Source organism: Alosa pseudoharengus, unplaced genomic scaffold (assembly GCF_046254945.1).
Source record: "Alosa pseudoharengus isolate Yale_2024_CS ecotype anadromous, Long Island Sound unplaced genomic scaffold, YU_APseudo_1.1 YU_APseudo_1.1_scf_16, whole genome shotgun sequence".
Taxonomy (NCBI): domain Eukaryota; kingdom Metazoa; phylum Chordata; class Actinopteri; order Clupeiformes; family Clupeidae; genus Alosa; species Alosa pseudoharengus.
The window spans coordinates 10,894,844-10,912,935 of NW_027468630.1; the positions used below are offsets into that span (position 1 = coordinate 10,894,844).

General features: G+C 41.3%; 2 protein-coding genes across 3 annotated transcripts; one reads left to right on the forward strand and one right to left on the reverse strand.

The window, feature by feature from the left end:
• The first annotated feature begins 106 nt into the window (after nucleotides 1-106).
• foxf1 (forkhead box F1) lies at nucleotides 107-3,642 on the forward strand. The gene is made up of 2 exons (XM_076287000.1): nucleotides 107-1,375; nucleotides 2,546-3,642. The coding sequence occupies exons 1-2, from the start codon at nucleotides 394-396 to the stop codon at nucleotides 2,710-2,712; spliced, it is 1,149 nt and encodes a 382-aa protein (XP_076143115.1). The 5' UTR covers nucleotides 107-393; the 3' UTR covers nucleotides 2,713-3,642.
• A 3,211-nt stretch (nucleotides 3,643-6,853) lies between these two features.
• On the reverse strand, nucleotides 6,854-10,994 carry mthfsd (methenyltetrahydrofolate synthetase domain containing). 2 transcript variants are annotated; one of them, XM_076286998.1, is made up of 8 exons: nucleotides 10,840-10,994; nucleotides 10,636-10,739; nucleotides 10,193-10,306; nucleotides 9,850-9,963; nucleotides 9,482-9,572; nucleotides 9,272-9,384; nucleotides 8,956-9,081; nucleotides 6,854-7,874 (listed from the first exon to the last, which is right to left on the reverse strand). In XM_076286998.1, exons 1-8 carry the CDS (start codon nucleotides 10,865-10,867, stop codon nucleotides 7,188-7,190), a joined length of 1,377 nt encoding a protein of 458 aa, XP_076143113.1. In that variant the 5' UTR covers nucleotides 10,868-10,994; the 3' UTR covers nucleotides 6,854-7,187. The 2 variants fall into 2 exon arrangements, with proteins under 2 accessions (XP_076143113.1, XP_076143114.1); XM_076286999.1 differs by lacking the exon at nucleotides 10,193-10,306 and adding an exon at nucleotides 10,346-10,459.
• Nucleotides 10,995-18,092: the final 7,098 nt, after the last annotated feature.

The following is an 18,092-nucleotide window of genomic DNA, read 5'->3' on the forward strand; positions in this document are numbered from 1 at the left end:
GTGGGAGGGGACTGGGCGGGCCTCTGGGCTCCTCTGACGCTCGGATGGTGAAGAGCTTTGGAAGGCACTGATGGCAACAGATAAGTAAAAGGCGATCTCCTAAGGAAAGACGAGAAGAGTGCGACAGAACTTGAAAGAAGTTCCCTCCTGTCCCTTGCTTTTTGAGGACGCTACTACCAGAGGAATTCGGGACACCAGTTGCGGGGTACACGTAATTACGCACGAGATAAAACCATTTTGTCTACGCATTACGGCTATAACTTCATAAGTCGACTATTTTGTTTCTATTCGCTAAAAAGGTCAGTACAATAGTTTGAAAAAGACTACCCATTAAGTAATTGTTATTAGTTTTAACGTGGAGATTTTGACTGAAGATTGAATTCCTAAAACCAAATGACGGCCGAGGTCCAGCAGCCCTCAGTGCAGACTCCTGCCCAAAGCAGTCCGATGTCTGCTCCGGAAAAGCCGCACAGTCAGACGTCAGTGATGGAGACGGCCTCCTCTACGACCAAAACCAAGAAGACAAACGCTGGTATTCGTCGCCCTGAGAAGCCGCCGTATTCTTACATAGCCCTGATCGTCATGGCCATCCAGAGTTCCCCTACAAAACGTCTGACTTTGAGTGAGATTTACCAGTTTCTTCAGAGCCGCTTTCCTTTTTTCAGGGGCTCTTATCAAGGATGGAAGAACTCCGTGCGTCACAACTTGTCCCTGAACGAGTGCTTTATTAAATTGCCAAAGGGTCTTGGTCGACCAGGGAAGGGCCATTACTGGACTATCGATCCGGCCAGTGAGTTCATGTTCGAGGAGGGATCTTTCCGCAGAAGACCAAGGGGTTTCAGGCGTAAGTGTCAAGCGTTGAAGCCGTCAATGTATAGCATGATGAACGGACTTGGATTCAACCATCTACCAGAGTCGTATAACTTCCAGGGGAGCGGGGGAGGACTGTCCTGTCCTCCAAACAGTTTATCTTTAGAGAGTGGAATTGGAATGATGAATGGACATTTGGCGGGCAACATGGAGGGAATGGGGTTGGCAGGGCATTCGATGTCACATTTGTCGGCCAACGGTGGACATTCCTACATGGGAAGTTGCACAGGGTCCACCGGGAACGAGTACCCACACCACGACAATTCTGCCTCTCCCCTGCTGACCAGTGGAGGAGTCATGGAGCCTCATCCGGTCTACTCAAGCACACCATCCGCATGGGCTCCTGCGCCCTCGTCCTCGCTGAATAACGGGGCCTCTTACATCAAGCAGCAGCCATTGTCTCCATGCAACCCCGGAGCGAATCCACTGCAGCCAAGCTTGCCAACGCATTCTCTTGACCAGTCATATCTGCACCAGAACGGACACAGCACAACCGACTTACAAGGTAATGTCACTTAATCAGGTCACACAGCTTTTCCTGTATCATATTTAAACCAAACGAGTCTTTTGAGTTGTTAAATGAATCCGTATTAAATTGCAGACACTGTCACAAATATATCTGGCTAAATCAGTCTAATTTCGATCAATGCCTGCTCAACTAAAATAATCATAGTCATGTTTAGTCCATGATAAATTGAGTATACGTTTTGAAAGTAATCAGAGCGCGTTTTGTCTCTTTGGGGTTGTGTTTTATACGAGGGTAGTCTGTCATTAATGATAAAGGCCCTCCACAATATAAGGCTATACTGGGTCATATAAACCGGCTTATAACCCTGTTGAGGGAGAATGGACGAAACTTTAAACCTGACTTTGGTCTCTAAATAAATTTCTGAAGGGGTCATCGAAGACAGGCCGAGGGCATCTCAGTAGGGACACGTGATTAGGACGGTGCCAATCCAGAGTCTATGATAACATGCGCGAGCAGGGCCAGTCTGATTGCCCCGCGGCATACAGTCCTCAGGGACTCGCGTGCAAGCAGTCGACTGTCAATTACAGACTCTACCACCCTCAAACCCACTTTCCAGGCCTTTTAGCCCTCCTCCCTGCAAAGACACAGATGACAACCGAGAGTGCTTGCTAGACGTTGATAAAATAAATACTTTTAAAGGGCCTTTGTAATGTAAGCACTTCCGTAATTATTTAACTAGTGAAAACTGGCTTTTTTGCTAAGACATTACATTATTATTATTATTATTATTATTATCGTCATTATTATATTATTACTATTATTATTATTATTATTATTGACTAGAATGGTGATGCTTTTGGTTGACTGTAACTGTGCTCTTAGTATTAGGCTTATACCTAACTAAACTAGGAATATGAGAGCAGTTTGATTTGGGTTAGAAATGTAGGAATCGTGCTATGACTTCCAAGATTATGGTATTACACATTACTTATTTATATCCAGGCGTGCATAATACTTATTGGATATAAACTCAGTGCGCAAGGGCGGTATGTTCTTCATTTTTATTTTTCAGGCTTTAAAACGTTGTGTTTCTACTTTTCTAAATCAGGCCTTCTGAGTCCTTACAGTTACACATGAGAGCCATATTTTGGCCCTAAGGTTTATGACGGCCTGTAAAATACACCAATTTCCCTCCTTGTCTTACAGGTATCCCTCGGTATCATTCCCAGTCTCCAAGCATGTGCGACAGGAAGGAATTCGTCTTCTCCTTCAATGCGATGACGTCGTCAACGATGCATTCACCGAGCAGCGGGTCTTATTATCACCATGCACAACAAGTCGCATATCAGGACATCAAGCCGTGCGTGATGTGAAGGCAGTATCTTGAATTAAAAGACAAGACTGACAAAGAGCCACTAAACCTAGTATGCAGCTGTAGGGGAGCAAGGGAAACGCTCAGTCGCAGCCCCATAACAACGTGGCCTAGAGCAGAGATGGCTTTTCATGACTGCGAAGATTACCAAGAAGCAAACTCCAGTCACTGATTTCAGTGAGCAGTGGATCCAGTCGCAGAACCACGACTTCAGTGACCGTTATTGCGGTGGGAAATTACCAGAAAGGTGCATTGACTTGATTTCAATTTCCCGAGTTGCCAGCGTACCACTACCAAAGGTAACGCCGCAAACAACCTCCATAATTCCAGTGCATCTCAACCCCTGCAGCCGCTCGGTACTATAATTCTGCTGGCGGATAACTACCACTTGACAATTTGTATTTTTCTTCAAACTCATTTGTATTTTTAGACAAAAATGATTCTCTATTATACTTTACACTCGGGTTTTTAATTGCAACACTATTTTATGACTTCATCTATTTTTAATCAGAAATGAAACTGAGGGGAAATGAAGGCACTTTTAAATACCAAAGCGCAACTCATTTTATTTATTCTGTGCATATTTTAATTGTAAAAAATATCGCCACATATTGAATGCTTTATTGGCAATATTTGCCCAGAGAATTTTTTACTGAGGTTCAACAGATAATGGAGAATAAATGTAAGCACTGTTAGTTATTATTTGTCTTTATTTTGGTGTATATATACATACTGACACCCGTCTTACTTTTCCCAGCACTATAAATTGTACATGATGTAATATCGTTGAGTGGACTTTTTGTCTACTTTCATTGCTTTAGATTAGGCTAGTATGTATTTTAACTACTCACGATTTGTATAGAATTAAACGTATTGGCATGAAGTTTGTTCAACTGTTGAAAACGTCTATAAAATTGTTTTCCCTTTCAAATGAAGTGTCATGGTTTTTCAATTATGGATTTATTTCACATTATGCAACCTTACTAGGCAACCCATTATTTCTTAAAATCCAAGCGTAGAAAAAGTGACTGGTTTTGACAACCATGTAATTCTTCTATAGGCAACACTTGATGAATACCAAAACTCCAGCGTACGCAACCAAACCGATTGCAAGCATTCTTTCTCCTGGCTTTGACATTTTGCTAAAAGGTTTCAGTGGTTCTTTGTAAGAATGGCTATGACCAAAAATTAGAATAAGCACGTTTTCAAATATTAACACCGTACCAAAGACCTCTGCAAGCTTATCATTTTGCAAAATGTATTGGTTTTTGGTTAATTTGACTGTCAAGATGGAAAACCTGTGTTAAAGTTAATGTGTTGTTATATGACCCCAAAATAGGCCTATTTTGCATGGTAGGCTATTTCGTCTAGCATGATAGACTGACGACCACCAGAACTTATGACCATCATTCCCAGATCTAGTCATACCTAATCTCACATAGGTCAAAACAGACATGGAATATTTTTGCGATGAATAGACAACCTTGTTCCGTAGGGGGAATAGGCCTTGCGCCTTTTATTTCAATTAAAGTCACATGTGACCTGCAAGTAGTTTTATTCTCTATGTGCAGATTTGACTAGATGTGGGTGCATTTATAAATATGTGTGCTCTGCCTTGTGTTGGAAATAACTTTAGGCTAGAGAAACTCGTGTGCGTAACAGCAAGTATGAATTGCGGCATTTAAGCTGAAGTTTGAGCACGAGCCGTTTTTTTAATGTCAGAATAGCCTTGGTTATGATAAAAAAAAAACACATCTAAGAAATCAATACACGTGGTCATGAAATTCATATTAGCCCAACCATGTAGATCTCAAACGAACATGCCCAATAGGTCAATATGAGAATATTCAATTCGGGCAAAGGCCTTGTGGTGTAGCATTAGCGGCACCTATTGGCAAGATGTCGCTGGTTGGTGTAGGCCCTTCTACCTTCTAAGTATCTAAAATTTCAAAAGTAAGATCTGCAGAACATCTAAAATTTAAAATGCCGTGTTTGACTAAGTTGTTGCAGACGCGGAGTGGGCCGACGCAGCCTGGCTGAGAAATAGTCCGTGATAGAGCCCATGTTTTTTGTGAGTATTCTTATGTAACGCAGAACTGCAATTTCATTACATGTTTTACACTCATATTTTAACAGACCAGGTTAAGCCAGTACACTTTAGTTAGCCTTTTTGGTTTATGATCCCGACTTTTGCTTATGCTATCCGGCCTACTTTAAACTTCGCTCCTTGTTTTTTAACTGTTCAATTACGGACTAACATGTCAATAAAGTTGAATTTATTGTGAATGTGCCTGATTAAGTAGGCCTAAAAGGCCCCTATAAATAATTTCTCTCTGCTAGATATCCCTGTCTAAATGTCTAGAGTTTAAAATGGTTTCCCAAATATTTCCACAGTACAACTACAACTACAAAAGGATCATACAAATATTGCAAATCTGTCTCTATCAAATAAAACGAATGTTAAGATATTGATGATCACAGATCCGGTTTATCAAGTGGTGGGCTCCTAAAAGAAGACTGCAGTCATGAAATGTTTCATTTGTTATGATCCCATTATCATTCAATAGAATTACATTATTGCTCACCATCTCTATTCACTTATACCTTAGATGGCTCCATGGTTTTAGTTCAATCAAACACACAACTCATCATGTATAGTATTTATCAACAGGTTAAATAGTGATTTTAGACATGTTTCTGATAGACAAACAGTCCTACAGAAATTAGGCTATTAAGTATGCCCCTGCTAGGTTCTCCATATTGGCCCTCTGCTTGTCTTCTAGCCTATATTACTGCCTTATCTTGACTAGTGACCAAGCGCTGAACCCAGAGAAATTCTCCTTGTATGAGCAGTGGGGTGCAGCAAGTCCACATTTCTCTGCGGAGCTGGGACCACACATTAGCCTGCTGATGACGTTAGCCAGAGCGGAGCGTTTTGGCCCGGACAAGGAGTTAAATTCTTGTTACTGGCCCACAGCTGTTAGCCAGGGCGGGTGACAGAACCATAAAAAAAAAAAAGACCTGCGCCTGTACTGGTCTGGCTGGAGACTCGGAGAGGCATGCTGATCTTGTACATCTGCCTCAAAATGAAAAGAGAAGGCTTTGGAAGCAGCCGAGCACGCTGTATACTTATATGTTCATGCAGTAGCCACGCATTCCTGTGTGTCTTTTTAAAACTGTTTGTAGGCTCTCAAAACTTCACAGAACATGTAACAAAAGAGAAACCACATATGGGATACAGTATAGGATACATTACTGAAAAATACAAGACCTACATTATGTCAAAAAACAATAGTAATAAACTTGTATATGGAGGCAGTGGTGGAGTCTATATGATACGCAGGACTATACGCAGTATACCCACTTAAAAAGCATCACCATCTCAGTATACCCACTTAAAATAGGCAAAGGATACATCTTAATATTTGGGGTTGATCACAGTATACCCACCACAGCTAACTACTACATCACATTATATCCACTACAGCTAACTAGACTACACCACTGCATGGAGGTTTGCATACAGGGATGATCCTGTGGCCTGTGTATAGCGAAATGTTATGATCCAAAATCAACAAGAAAAAAAAACACGCCTGACACAGTGAAATGTTAGAGGAGTTATTTCTCAGACAATAGGAGAAGTTGACTTTATGATCCTGCTTACAACCAACAACCACTGCACGGACAAGCGTTTGCGAATCTGTGCTCAGGGGTCATCTTATCTGAAGCCTTAGCATACCAAACCCAAGCCAGACTAATTGGACTTGTCAAGCCTCCTGATATGCTTCCCCTGCGTATGAATTGAGGAACTCCAACAGTGGAACGGAGTGAGAAGGCCTTAACTTCATAAAAGTCATGCTGACTTAAAAAGGCCAAAGGAAACTAATTAAATTTGAAAACAAAGAGGCCAACACACAATTCATCTTGTTTGGCTGTGTCTTGTTTGACTGCTTGTGGATTTCTTCCCCATTAGACTACAGCTGTGGAATAAAAACCACAGCAATCCAGTCCTTCATGGCCTTCAATAGTTTCATTTGACATTTATATGTTTTATCCAACCCCAAGTATATTTTTGAATGAGGAGAACTCTGTCAGTCAACTTGCATTTGAGGTTTAGGTTTGAGAATATATTGCCAGAAGTGTAACAACTTGAAGTAAAATTTATTTTCATATGTACTCTACATTTCCATGAATTTCACGGCAAATTATTCCTGAAGTATAAAAGACTCAGGTAAATTAATCCCAGCAGTCAGGGAATAAAAAATGTGCTCCCCTATGCTAGATCACCGAAACATATACACAAACACTGCAACCACTGCAAATTCATCAGTTCCAAGCTTGATAAAAGCTTCTTTATGAATAATAATAAGTTATAAGCAACACAACAAGCCTGCAGTCATTGTACAAAACAAACAAAAAAAAACACAGTAGGACCTTTTTCCTTTTTGCTGACGTTGCAGGACAGTGTCTAGACTATTAGGAAGGAGGCAGATTTTCCACCTTCCTCTTGGGGGTTGGCCTTTTCGTTTTAGGCTTGTCCGTGACTGGTGCGCCAGTGGTGGTGGTGTTGTCAGGTGTTGCCGCAGCGGTGTTTGCGGAGGTCTTGGATCTCCTGCGGTGTGCCTGGCCAGGCCTGCGGTCCCCCCTCTGGCTCTTGGCCAGCTCTGGCTGCAAGGTGTGCTCGTGTATGGACAGGCCCTCGAGGGCCGCAAGGGCACGGTCGGCCGCCTGCTGGCCTGCGTAGTCTAGGAAGGCCCGGTGCTGAGCGCCCTGCCAGGTGAGGCGGAGTGGTACGGCCTCGCGCTCCCTCAGGGCACTCTTGAGCTCGCTCACGCGCACGCCCGCTGGAATGTTCCCCAAGTAGACGGTGGTGACAGGAGCTTGGCCAGCTGCCCTGGGCTCCAAGATGCTCTCCCCCCCTCTGCCGCCTCCACCACCACCACGCCTCGCCGCCACCTCCTCCGGTTGGCCTTCCTTGGGCCGCCGGCGCTCTGAGGGGCCTTTCAGGTCTCGCTTTGGGTCACTCCTGGGTTCCGTCCTGGGCCTGGCTGCCCTCTCCCCTCCCTCAGGACTTTTATTTAGCGTGACGTCTTTTCCAGCCTCCTGCTCCAGAGCTCGGAGTTTCTTCAGGATGGGAATCTTCTCCAGCATGTCTGTGTCTATCTAAGAGGTTATTAAATTACAGTTGTTTTTTTTAAAAACCTGAAATGAGCATAACCTGCTGACTACTGTACAGTAGCAAATGCTAAGATTGTTGAACTTGAAGAGACCCTGGGGAACCTTTCTCACAATAAGAAGGCCCCATAACCTTCCACTGACAGACGCCGTTTCGCATATATATATCTGAACGGAAGCCCCTTTGAGCCCATCCTGAAACACGTCAGTAGAACATCAAAAAGGCCGGCGCACGGTTTTGGCACCATTAAAAACAGCTGATAATAGAATAACTACGCTGTGCTGCGCAGGGGGAAATGGACCCCCGCTGTGTGTTTGGAGCTCTGATAACCCTTCACGTCTTCATCCTTATCAGCACGACTATTTTACTTCCGCCTGCGGCTAAAGAAAGACGTCTTTCTGATCTGGAGGAGGGAAAAGCGTTTTTTAGAAGGGCCTGATCACAGGCTGTTTCATTCAGGATATACACGGCTATTGTCTTTAACCTGACCTATTGACCAGTTTTTTTCCATGCCGTATGCAGGGGGGTTCGGGCTTGCCAGGCATTAAGGTCTTTGAAGATCAGACGTGCCCTTCCTTTCTAAGAGTCGGCCAACACCACCTTTTAATGCCCTTTCATGCTCTGGGAAAGAGCACCATCAGGGCTGATGTGTCAGGCCAAGAATGCAATACATTTGAAAAAATACAACAATTGGCAATAATATAGTCACTGCAATACTCAAAATAGTTTTTTGAATATTTCAAGTGGATAATAGTTTGGGATTTTGGTATTACTGCCTTTTAAGAATTGGATTTTTGCATTATGAATAGCATTAATGAGAATTATGTTTAGTTTACTTTCCGCATTAAGTCGGTTAATAATTTGCCGATATTTTTTCATATATTTTTGATATTATTGTTTATAACCTTTACAACCTAGTATTGTCAGAGGTACTATGGGATATATGTTCTTGCACTAGTTTGATTTCAGTTGCATTTCAGGTAGGATATGAGTACGTAGTATAAACACATTATATCTTTCTGATTATGAACAATATGACTGAAAAGCACAGTTGAAAAGTATAATCACCTTTGACCAAATGATGCCTGGTGGCTTTGGATGTGTGCATTCCGTCTTGATAACTCTCGTTGGAGTAAGAATGTAATCAACAGTGAGGTCATGGATTTCAATTAGATCCTCAGAAATATCCACTACCTTAAAACAAAATTAATATATTAACACGGATTGTTTTCTAATCAGTACCTTAATTTAATTAAAGATACAGAATAACAAATATGTGATATATGAGATATGTGGCATCTTGTGGATGCTAGTCAAGCACTGTTGGCAATGTAGTATGTTGATTACATAAGCAAAATAGACCAGGAGTGACGAGTGAACTGACCTGGCAGTCGTGAACAACTGTGGCTACAACAGTAGACTCATTCACGGCTCCCATAGCGACCATCATGGCATATTCCATGTCTGCAAAACCCTCACCCTTTCCTATGCGATAGCCTTGGATTCAAAAAATAATAATACACAATAAGTAAGTACAATGTAAATTAACTATAGTAAGCAGTACAAGTCTAGGTATAAAGCATGACCGCTTTACCTTTTTCAGACACAGCCACAGACCCAACTACAACAAGATCAACGTTCACTTTGGCATCAAGACCTATCGGGACGCTGAAATCCTTCACACCCTGAGGGAGAAACGGTATTGTAGGATTGCTACCACATTTTAGTGTTGTGCAGAATTAAAACCAAGTGAAAAAATTCTGAATTTCCCCTTGGGGATCAATAAAGTATCTATCTATCTATCTATCTATTCTATCTAGTATCTATCTAGAAAGGGCCCATGTCTTTAAAATGTAGTGTATTAAATATGTAGGAATATAATTAATTATAATGATTTGTTTTATTCACAGTATTAAATGGGTGCTAGTGTAGTATAAGTCTATAGCTGTGAAAAGTCGTGACCTGTGAGGTGGAGCACACACGCAGGTCCTCTTTGCTGGCTCCCTGTGGAGGGATGATCTTGTTGAACAGCCCAGTCCGCAAACGAGGTGTGGGCACCAGCAATGTTTTCTTGGCCTGAACGACAGAGCACACACATTGATAATACACAACAAACAAACAAAACTAAAAAGCAACTTTAGAAACTAGGGGGGGAAGTGACATGCGTGAAAACAGCTGGAGGATTGCTGAGGAGAAGCACAAGTGCCAATTAATTTAGCAAAATGGATGACACACAGTGATGAATGCAGCCTAAAAAAAGGCCAAAGACTGAGCCCAACTCCTTCAGGCCCTGCTGACTGAGTACCTGTAGCACCATTAACCGGGCCCCTTCCAGTGGTTTATCGGGGTCCACTTTCACCTCGTTGGTTCTGCTGAACACCTGGAGTTCAGACACCTTGCTGCAGGCACCATGAGCCCCCTACGGAATCACAGAGAATAGGAGGTGAGTGACACTTACTTCCAAAGTACAGAAGCGTGCCTGCTCCTGGGGCTTGTCTGGATTCACCTTGACCACACTACTGGACTTGAACTCCTGCAGGACCTTGAGCTGATTGCAAGCTTGGGCAGCACCCTGTCCAACCATAAGGGATTTACATAGAAAGTGTTATGTATGGACATTGACAGAACTGAGTAACAAAGGACTAACTGTACCCGAACATGGTATGCACGCTCACGCATGATCAACGCAATTAATGGACACTTTTAAATGACCAGAATGTCACTTTGGGCAATCGATTAAGGACCTACCTTAAAATTGGGAATCCTATTATGAACAGGCCGTGGGAAATTGGCAAGATTATTAGCTTCGATATAATCCCACACTTTTTTGCGGATGTCCCATTTGGTTGCTCCTACAATCAACAAGTAAACATGAAGGTTAAGATTACGCACTCAGTTACAACTCATTTCCAAACACTCATTTCCAAACAGTCAATGATATTCCGACTTTACCCCGGTTTATCTGTATAACCGCGTCCATTTTGGAGAGGGCAAATCGATCGTAATTATAAAAGCAGAACACTTTAATTCACTGTGCAGCGGTGGGCCGGGCAAAAATAGAACCGTTGCATGCATGCCTTGCTGTCAAAACACGTGCGCCCTCCCCAATCCACGCAAACACCGAGTATGTCCTATGTCATAATAAGGGGTGGACAGGAAAAGGAAATGTTTCAGATATTAACACGGACCACAGCGCCCCTGCCGGATTGAGTGCGTACTGTAGTAAGACAACTCATCAAAACTCATAAAACAGACCTGCACGAACATGCAAATGGCATGCGAGTTATTGGTGAATATAATGATATATGAAGAAATAGCCTATGTCGTTTCATACGGGTAAATTCAGAATTCTGTTAATTCTTGAAATAAACAAATTACTACTGAAGTTTATTAGAAAATGTAAAAAAGGTAGCCCACTAGTATCTGTAAGATTTAAAAGATGCGCATCACTATACCCTACATTTCGCTGTTCTCTCTTTCATTTAACCTATTATACTAAGTGTACCATGACACAATATTTCGGCTATCCATAGGGGGGCAGCAACCCCGAAACCAACCTTTGATTGTATTTTAATAACCACCCTTTATGACCTGGAATGACTTTGAAATGAAACCCACACAGCATGCCTCCCGAGAACCCCATGTGAAAACAAGTAGGGAGTAGGGATATGTCAACATCACAATAACTTGTCAGATTTGTTGACCAGAAATAATCATTCTGCAGAAAGGATCAGTGTCAGCAGAGGGCGCTGTCTCTGCAAATAGCACTGTGGAGGCAAGCTGTAGGCCTAACTAAGTCATTCACTTTCTCGTGGGACAGTTTTGCTGTGTGCATAACAAATAATTCTGATAAACCATAAGGGTGAAGCTTAATGTTGCAAATATAGCATACATTGGCCGTGTGTTTTTGATTCTGATATTTGAAGATGGTTGTAATCTAAGCAAAGGCTTGTATGAGGTTCTTGTTAAATGAAAGGGATCAGTGAAAGGCAATTGAAACTTATTATACATCCTCATATACTCCTGCTCTGTCACAAATCCAAGCAGACATTCACAGACAGTGCTTTACGGTGATGTTTGGTTGTATCTCTTAATTTTTCAGACTTCTAATATATTGTGGAAAATATTAAGATACAAATGTCAGTCTAATTCTGTATTTCTACATCTTTGGAGTTGAGAAGAGTGCTGTAGCACCATCACCCTGCTGTAGCCACACATAGGCTACACAACTCTGAATAATCAAAATGATATGTTGTCTGAGAAATGACCACAATACCACTTTATTGGGACATATGAAGAACGGAATATCAAATTTGTTAGTTTTCCTAATCTAATGCAAATTACACCCACATTTAGTAACTATACAGCAACATGCCCATTTGAGTTGTATGTCCCCAAGCAAAAGGAATATGAACTGCAGGGAACAGAATGCAGTGAAGCACTTTAAGTAATCTATGGGTAAGACGAAGGATGAAGCTTATTATACCATGAGCTGGCAGCATTAGTGCATGCAAACTCAAATTAAATTCAACCTCTGATGGATTCTCTGCAGACATCTGGGTTAATTCAGTTTGTCTGGGTCAAATATCAAATGTACTTTTTTTTGCAACAGGAGAACTTTCCCTGTAAGAGCATCCTAATTTGGTTGAATCTTCCTGTTGCCCAAACATATTTGGTGCAATCACACTCATGCTACCCGTTTGTTTCCACTGATGTATTATAGTATGATGACTTTTCAGAGAAAGTTTTTGAGTGGCAATGTAATACCTTCAGGCTACTGCCTCTGTTGGCTCTATCTAAGTTAAAGGAACCGTATGTAAGAAATGTATTTCAATTAATCATAAAATGGCCCTGATATGTCACTAGACATTAAGAAATCATGTTCATTTAAAATACTTATATCACTGACAACAGTTAGTCCGGCCAGAATATTGTCGTTTAAAAAGTGAAGTTGCAGCCCTCAACTGATGTTGATGTTTTCATGTTGTGTTTTGGCCTGATGCGCCACCCTCCACCTATCTACTAATCACAAAGTCAGTGTTTCGGCATCCGGGTTGCCAGCTCTGACAGTCAGGGGGGAGGGTGAGGGAATATACCGCTCTACAGTAATTTGAAAGTGATTGCAGTACCAGTTTTGGCCAAAATCTTACATACGGTTCCTTTAAGCGTTAAGATCGTCTTTGATTATTATCACAGAGGAGCTGACATCCATCCAGCTTGACCAGAACAGTGTTTGGACATTACAGTGCAGCAACACAGCAGAGGTCACTAAGTTCTATCACTAATCGATTTACTGTTAACAACTGTGATCAATACTCAAGAATGTACTGCACCACCCTTCACAAGAAACCTCTGCAACGAGCGATCAAATAATCAAAATAGAAAATAAGGACAGCACTCCCACTTGCAAAGAATTTGTGTCACGACAATATTCAGAGACAAATACTACTAATTAGAATAATTAATCAACATTGTTGGCATTGGCACATTTATTAAGTCATTTTAGACAGACATTTATGCACATCACGCCAGTCACATCTGGATATGTCAGTAAGCTTTACTTTTCGTGTGTCACTTATACATGACTTTTAAACATCAGTGTATGATTTTGAAAGAGTTGGTTAAGAGTAGGATTACATGTTGCCCATTGTAAATATTAAATAAATAATGTAAATAATACTATTGAAATAGCATCAGCTGCATAAATTGCATTTTAACTGCACTTAGTTACAAATTACATCAAATTATGCTTTATTGAAACAAAGGAATTAAAAAAGTAATTGTTGTCAAAGCTACATATATCACATAATAAGTATTGATTGAAATAAACAGCAGAAACTACTGCACAACACTGTAAACGTCATAGACTGATTATGAGTATAATCCTGTATTAGACTGTAGGGATTCTCCTCATGGTTGGAGCTGTTTGGGACATCGGGGATAGTGCTGTACACATGGTACACAGCAGACTAGAGAGAGGTACAAAGAAAGGGGGGGGGGGTGAGATAATAATTGGTAGCCATAGTCGAGTGTATGAAACTGATATATAAATAGGAGTATACTTACATCCTGATCAGGATTCAGGGCCACTGTCATTTCTAAAACCCACACAACAAAACCGCAAAAAGAGTGTAGTCAGAGACTCTCTAATGATGAGACACAGCATTCAAAGAACCCTCCATAGAAATGTATGGGGTTAGTTTGTAACGCCAATATGGCCGTTGTCTACACATATCCTGCCCCTTTCCGCCACCAAGTCGACATGTGAATCATGTGGTATGTTGTGAATACATCATGCCAATCATGTGGTATGTTGTGAATACATCATGCCAATCATGTGGTATGTTGTGAATACATCGTGCCAATCATGTGTTGTTATCTCACAGCTTGATGTTGTGAAGCCTTGCCCACGCGCAGTGTCCCAAAATATCTGCTCGATAACTACCCAAAGTGTGTTGCAAGATGGCCGCCGAGTGAGGGGACTTGCATGAAAGGTTCCATTTGGTTCCATTTGTTGTCTCATCATATTGGCATCAGCTTCTGACCAATCACCTGCATCTGCTTCTGACCAATCACTTACAGATCATATCTGCATTCTTCACACTCAACAGTGTTCTTACCTGAGGCTGCTGCTGTAGATGCTATTGCCATGTCACCCATCACACCAGGCTGATGGAAGGCCAAAAACATCTTTACATATTCAACTCATTCACGCATTGAACAGACGTTTGTTCATGTGGATTTTACTTGGCTATTTTAGAATCACACAATGTCAGGTAGTATTCTGAAAAAAGAATTTGGTGAAATATGTGATTATTTTTTTCTCTTATACAGCAGTGGTAGTGCTCGTAGATCCCATACTAAGATTCTCATCTGTCCAATGCATACAAATATTATGTGAATACATACCCAGTCTGCCTTGTACATTCAAAAGTTGATTGTTATTTATTGTTTATTGTTAACACATACACACTTACATGTACGTCTAACAGGGGAAGCATCTACCTGTGGTCTTGAGACAGAAGGAGAGAAAGAGAAATAAACAGAGGAGAAAAGAACATGTGCATGTGTGTCTGTACACATTAACATATGTCCAGATTAACAAAAACACAGTTTTGACATACCTTTTGGGAGCACATCTACAACCCAAATCACCCTGGGTTCTCTTTTGCATTTTTGTCCTACTTGCCTTACCATTGCCAAAAGAGAAGGCATATTTTTATTATAAAAAAAATATATATTATCATTAGGCTCATGATAGACCTACAGACATTTTTGATGTGGCTACAGCCAAACAAGTGTGTTGTAACGTTAACACATACATGCCAACGTTTAGCTTTTTAAAAATGGGAGATTTTTTTTTTCTTGGGGGGGGGGGGGGTATATGTATGTTTGCATATATATCATGTTTCATACACTTCTTGCAACACTGCATTTTGGTCGTTGCTTTTACCTTACCGAAAGAGATATGCATGCCGGTTAGGTGTCCACCTGCTGGGGGTCACAATTTGCCTATTTGCCGGGGACACAATTTGCCTATTGTGTATCAACAACACTCAATAACAGGTATAATGTGATGTGTTAGTCACACAATTTCCCCTCTAAGAATTTGACAACCTAGTCCTAGGCTATTCAACTAGCTCGCTTTCTTGCGAAACTTCAGTAGCTGTGCAGTGTGCATCCTTATTTGGATTTTGAGTTGCCAGGTTTTATGACAAAACGGTTGAAATTGAAAGTAAGTCATTGTGTAGGCTATGTGTAGGGTGTATTCCATACACAATTTGGCAACCTGGGAAATGTCAGACTAACAGGAAAAATGAATGGATCCGTGATTTTAAAATGAAGTTTGACGGTCTTTTTATATATATATATATATCGAGGCCCTTATCATAGCTGAAGTGCACCAGAAAGAGATCCATGTCCTCTTTCAAATGAACTCACAATGTGAATACAAAATGAACCGACTCCCCATAGTTTTAGTCCACTTTCTGGTGCCCTTTTAGTGGACTGCAATTCTGTAAACTTGACAGAGGATTTCCAAAGACCTGATGCCTTTTCAACTGATGTGTAATACCCACGGAGGTATAAAAATTAATATATAATACACTATAATATAAGACTCTGACGGACTGAGGAGGTCCTAATATAGACCCCATAGGCTTTGTGGCCAAATGGCCCTGTCATGCCGGGTACACGGCATCAAGGGTGTCTGCAGCACCCTCTAGAGGATTTGATAGATGGAGTCCTTTCTTCCATTGCACAATAACATGGCCAAGAAGCTACGACTAGGCTACTACAACAAGGCACGGCTGGCAACCACTAGTCACCATTTCAAGCTGCCTCCAGTTTGCCCTTGTCAGCCCAGTACAAAAGGAGTCACGTCGACCAAGTCCAGTGAATCCCAAACACACTTATAAACAAACAGATTATACTGTTATTCATTTATTCTGATGTACTAAAGCTCAGTTTCATTATGTAGGCTACTGATCATTAATATGTTTCAGATCATTGATGAAATTTTATAATTGAGTAGAAATCCCAAAGAATGGCATTATATTACATTATATTAAGTAAAGAAGATGATAGATATAACAGAAAGGGCGAAGTATAACATTTCCATTTACGAAGCAACAGAGATACTAATGTAGTCCACCAACAAATTCAATTATGGGCAAACTTCCGCCAATATTTTCTAGTGAACTCATTTATTTCCCACAAATTACCCACAATTTTGCTACAAATCTGCTGCAAACATTTCATTTTTGTAAGGGTATGTCTTGCTTTGTCAGTGGTGGTCTTTTCTAGATCTTTTCTACATGCATGTAACTTGTTTGAGCTAATAATGCATACAGTACTTGCAGGACAGGGAGAGACATAGAGGTGGTATTGTGATGATTTGTAGTCAGACATCATGTAAAAATTACCACCACCACCACATTCTCTAACAATGCTGAAGATATTTTTAGGCTGATATATGCAAGTTAAAAGCAAAAGACTCTAGTCTTTGAAGACAGATTTAACTTGGCTGTTGAAAGGTCAGTTTTTCTTGAAGTCCCCTAAATGCTACATACCAATGATGACTTGGATTCGAAGCTTGTAAACTTTTAACTGTTTTGTCAAAACATTGTTTATGTTAATTAGGTGTACATCTCAGTGACCACTCAGAGAGGCAGCCAAGCCTCAACGAACAGGAAGAGTTCAGAGAAGCATGGTATATCATACGACATGTTTGCAGTGAGACAATAAAGAAAGCTAAGTTAAGAGCAAATAAACTGTATTCACCAGCAGTATTATTTGACATGTTTAACTGTTCACTGATCACAGTCTTTGAGGAAGGAATCTCTGGCAGGTTAGGTTTCAGTATGTGTCAGATGAATTTCCAGAATCTTTCTTTATTTCAGTTCTGCAGCATCCTACAGCATCTCCTCTAGGCCATTGTTTTTTTTCTTAACTGGTGTGTTGGGACCCAAAAGTGGGTCACAGAACCATTCTGGGTGGGTTGCAGAGCTTGTGGGTAAAAAAAAAGGCACTTTATCAGATCTAATATCGGACCATTATTTTGATAGACTTTATTCGTATATCAGTCGTTGCCATGGACACAGACAATGTTGATGTGACAGGTCATGTTAGACATCAGTTTAGTAGTATACACAAGTAGGCTACCACCCTGAATATTTGAATCAGGACTTGGATTCACTTAAATTGAGGTCAAAATGGGACTGAAACCCCAGTGTGTGGTGAGCAGTGAATTGCTGGCACATGAAAGCATGAAACCATAAAAACAGAAATACTACATGGAAACTAAGCACCCCTATGGGCGGATTATGAACTTTCGGGCCCCTGGACCCAGATGTATTAAGGGCCACCCACTAATTGTCGCATATGTGGGAGGGGGGGTTTGGGGGCCCTCCCCCAGAAATGTTTTAATTTGTTTGATGTGATTTCCTGTATTCTGGTGCATTTTGGGGATGGCCAATACTAAATTCAATCAGATTCATAGCCTACATCCTGATTTGTTGATATTGAGGCAATGATTCCATGCAAAAGCTTGGGCTTCAGGGCCCCCTGACCCCATGGGCCCCTGGGCCTGGTAGGCCCGTGCAGTAATCCATCCCTGCCTGTCGAGTACTTTGAAAGGTGACATCAGGAGTTGAAGACCTCACAAATGTGATGCCAAACATCAGCATGTTCCAAACAAGTAGGCC

Bases quoted from the DNA above. Each gene is read 5' to 3' on its own strand.
- foxf1 (XM_076287000.1), top strand. From the start codon at position 394: ATGACGGCCGAGGTCCAGCAGCCCTCAGTGCAGACTCCTGCCCAAAGC. The intron at 1,376-2,545 runs GTAATGTCACTT...CTTGTCTTACAG, and splicing joins CAGCACAACCGACTTACAAG to GTATCCCTCGGTATCATTCC.
- mthfsd (XM_076286998.1), bottom strand. From the start codon at position 10,867: ATGGACGCGGTTATACAGATAAACCGGG. The intron at 10,740-10,839 runs GTAAAGTCGGAA...TGTTGATTGTAG, and splicing joins GGTTATACAGATAAACCGGG to GAGCAACCAAATGGGACATC. The intron at 7,875-8,955 runs GTGATTATACTT...ATAACCTCTTAG, and splicing joins CAGGCATCATTTGGTCAAAG to ATAGACACAGACATGCTGGA.